The sequence below is a fragment of the Chrysochloris asiatica genome, unplaced genomic scaffold, assembly GCF_000296735.1.
Source record: "Chrysochloris asiatica unplaced genomic scaffold, ChrAsi1.0 scaffold00150, whole genome shotgun sequence".
Taxonomy (NCBI): Eukaryota; Metazoa; Chordata; class Mammalia; order Afrosoricida; family Chrysochloridae; genus Chrysochloris; species Chrysochloris asiatica.
Window position 1 is genome coordinate 1,927,916 of NW_006408668.1, and position 3,670 is coordinate 1,931,585.

Consider the following 3,670-nt stretch of genomic DNA (forward strand, 5'->3'; position numbering starts at 1 on the left):
GATTGACTTTGATTTAAAACAAAACCTATTGGAATTATACAAGTAACTTCAATTCTATTTGTAGAAAGTAGTCTTAGGGCTACTTTGGAGGAGATGTTTTAGCAGCATTGATATGTATGTTAGCATTTGGAAAACATAAAAACATGATAAAAGGTTTGGGTTATGGAAGCAATGTTTATATTGGATGGCAACATCACTATGAAACTTGATGTTTGTTTGTCCCTGTTCTTTTTATTCCTCTAAACTCTGCACTCCCACCCTGATTTCTTTGCTGTACAAGACACCTCTTACCTAGTGCCATTCTGTGTTTATTGCTTTCCTCCAACATGTTCCCTCTTTGGAAAATATTCCATTTCCTTTCTCCTTTCTTTATTTTTTTTTCTCAGAATATTCAAAACTTTATTGTTTTGTGCCCTTTTCCCCTCAGGAATGTCCACTCCCTCCAAAAATAGTTAAAATGAATGAATATAGCTTTCTGCATTAGCAGATGTTACGAAGTTTATATCTTATTTCACATACACTATCAACTGTTTACTTGAAATACACTTAAACTTTTGGAACTGTACTGGCATTGGTACATTGATCCAAAGGAAGGTTCAAATAGTTGGTTCTAATCAGTCTCTGCGAATAAAGAAAAGGGGGGAGAGAACATTCCAGACCTTTTCCATAGGCGTGGGGCAAGTCTTTCAGAACTCTCAACCTCAGATTTTTAAACCAATATTGCTATAAAGTAACTATAGAGATGTCCCCATAAAAACCATACTCATATCAATTTCAGAGAAGCATTCTTACTTGGTACCAGGTAACTTCTGGACTTTGTGTATCATTCAGACAGTTAAGAGTGGGACAAGAAATTGAAGCAATGCTACCAAGAAGAAGCTCTTGCTCATGTCCAGGGCCTGAGCAGGATGTATTTTGGGGGGACTTGACTTCTAAGACCATCTTGATACAACAGGCATCATCCTGTGGGTTCCTAGGAGAATTAACAAGGTCCAGTGAGCACAGAAATTGCGTCCCAATTAATAAAGGACTTGAGAATGTTTGCAGATAAGAATGAATTTTGGATATACCTAATCCTGGGTCTACAAATATATGACCCAGCATCACTGATCCTTATGGTGGAAAAATGAAGAGCACTCTTGATGTAAGGGTGGTCTTTAGTAACTTCCCGTAATGGGTATCCATTTGGAGGTTGTAAGTACCATTGGACATCAGATAGATCTTTACTACCATTGCAGGGCACATGTTCAGGGACTTGTGTTGGTGATAATTGACTTCTGTGGAAGAAATGGGATTTCTGGAGCCCTGGTAAATTGCAAAATAAGAGAAATTCCTCCTCACTTCTTGCATGGTATGTCCAAATGGGTTTTTCAGTAGAGCAATCTGAAAACCACAAACAAATCAAATAACACAGAAATGAATTCAAAGGTAAAATTCTAAGTTGCTTCTACAATAGGATTTGGCTTAACAACAGACTCATAATTCCTTGTGTGTACCTACTTTGTAAAGGAAATAAAGCTCTTGTCTGAACTCCTTCCCAGTAGCCTATAGCATTGCCACCACCAGCAGAGGTTTTCTATAAAGATGGCTGAACCACTGTTTATTCCTGTTCCTCTGCTGCCACTGAAAGTCCAGCCATGGCAACTCATTTGTATATCCATCCTTGATGTCAGCTAAAAACATTCCCACAGTAATTTCTCAAGGAGCCCTGGTGGTGCTATGGGTAGAAGTTGAACTGCTAACTGCAAGATCAATGGTTCAAACTCATCAGCTACTCCATAGGAGAAAGATTAGGCTGTTGGTTCATATAAAGATTTCTAATCTCAGAAAGCCTACATGAGTTGGAATCGACTCACTGAATCAGAATCTACTCAATGGCAGTAGGTGGGTTTACTTCCATTTTGACAATAGGAAGGAAATGTGTGTTAACATATCATGTGGCTCATATATCAGATTATCTGTCACTTTAAACATTAACCACAAAACTCCAAGTTTAATAAGAAAAGTGAAAACACCTACCTGAAATGTGAAATCCTTTCATTCTCTCTCTTGAGATCATCCAAAGAAATATCCAGCCCAAATAAAGCATTATTCTCCCTTGGTCTTTTCATTGCTTCAATAAGTATGTTTTGTTGTGAAAGTAGAATGTGTTCTGATTCAGAGTCCTTCCTTGAGCAATCTCTACTTGTCTGTAAAACAAGACATGGGAAATGGAGAAATAAGAACCAATGACCAAAACACAAGTCACACAGGAAGCCTTGAAAGGGCAGGTCCTACCCAAATAAGGCTTCACAAGCCCACGGTTTGTGTGGGGATTCTAAATGGTGTGTAGCCACCTCCTTATGTGTGTGTCATATATCTCTAAAGGAAGGAATGAATCAGGAGCCTGTGGAATCACTCAAACACTACAATATGTTCTTTTGAACTCATTTTCCATCATGAAATCCCCATCTCTCTCTTCTAATATTCTCACCTAGTATTCCCATGGGTAATTTGAAAATAATTCAGGGAGAATTTTCCTGAAAGTATAGCCCAGGGTGAATGAAAATGTCAGATTGCGCATAGTTAGAAAACTAGATATATCTGGCAAAGTTGTCCCTCACAAATGACAGTGAAATTAGAACATTTCCTGCTAACCAGAAATTAAAGAATTTTGTAATGACCAGACCAACTTTAGAACATTTTCTAAAGGATATTTTTTGGACTGAGAATCAACAGCAGACCACAACGTGAAATTACCATATATGTCATCACCCAGAACTCAGTCTAGATATAGAAGTATTTACAATAAAACAAACCTACAAGATTGGAAATAGGGAACCAGAGATATCAATGTATAATAAAATCAACTACAAAGAAAAAAGAGGAAATAATGTAGATGCAGAACTTCCAAATGGCAAGGAGATCAAGTAGATTTCAAGATAAAACAGACTGTTTTAAATAGGGGGGGCTAATAATGAATTACAAAATAACCTGTAATTTGCCCTGAAAATTAATACATGACCACATCAAAATTTAAAAAGAAAAAACTCAGAAAGATTTAGTAAACATTAACACAACAGAAATTAAAATGAAATGAAAATCCACAATCAAAATGAACTCAGTGCAGAATAGTATGTGGAACAAAGAAACCAGCAGCACCACTAAAAACAAAACAAAACAAAAAGCAACAACAACAAAGAAAAACCAGAAAAATGACAACAATCAAGTCATACCTATCGATTATTACACTGAATGTAAATGGATTTAATGCACTAGTCAAGAGACAGCAGAATGGATAAGAAAATAAGATCCTTTAATATGTGGAAACACATCAAAAGCATGAAGTCAGCCTAAATGTCCATCCATGGAGGAATGGTTCAACAAACTTTGGTATATCCACACAATGGAATGCTACATAATGTTGAAGGATAAGAATGTATCTATGGACAACCTCACAACCTGGATGAACCTGAAGGACATTATGCTGAGTGAAATCAGTCAATCAGAAGAGGACAAATATTGTTGAACCCAATGTTGTAAAAAGTTAAGAAAAGATTTTCTTAATAAAAGAAACAATTTATGACGATTAATTGGGGAGGGAGGGAGGGAAATTAGTCACAGACTAGTGGGTACATTCATGTGAACATGGGTGACAGGGCAGGCAATGTACAATAAGAGAGAGATTAGC

The 3,670-nt window shown here is 36.8% G+C and overlaps 1 protein-coding gene across 1 annotated transcript in view; it reads right to left on the reverse strand.

Annotated features, from left to right (window-relative positions):
• IL18RAP (interleukin 18 receptor accessory protein) overlaps positions 1–2,089 on the reverse strand; it is a 41,167-nt gene extending 39,078 nt beyond the window's left edge. The window contains 3 exon segments of the mRNA XM_006870733.1: positions 793–973; positions 1,071–1,383; positions 2,020–2,089. Of these exon segments, the coding sequence (XP_006870795.1) occupies positions 793–973; positions 1,071–1,383; positions 2,020–2,089 (564 nt within the window).
• Between the last annotated feature and the right edge of the window lie 1,581 nt (positions 2,090–3,670).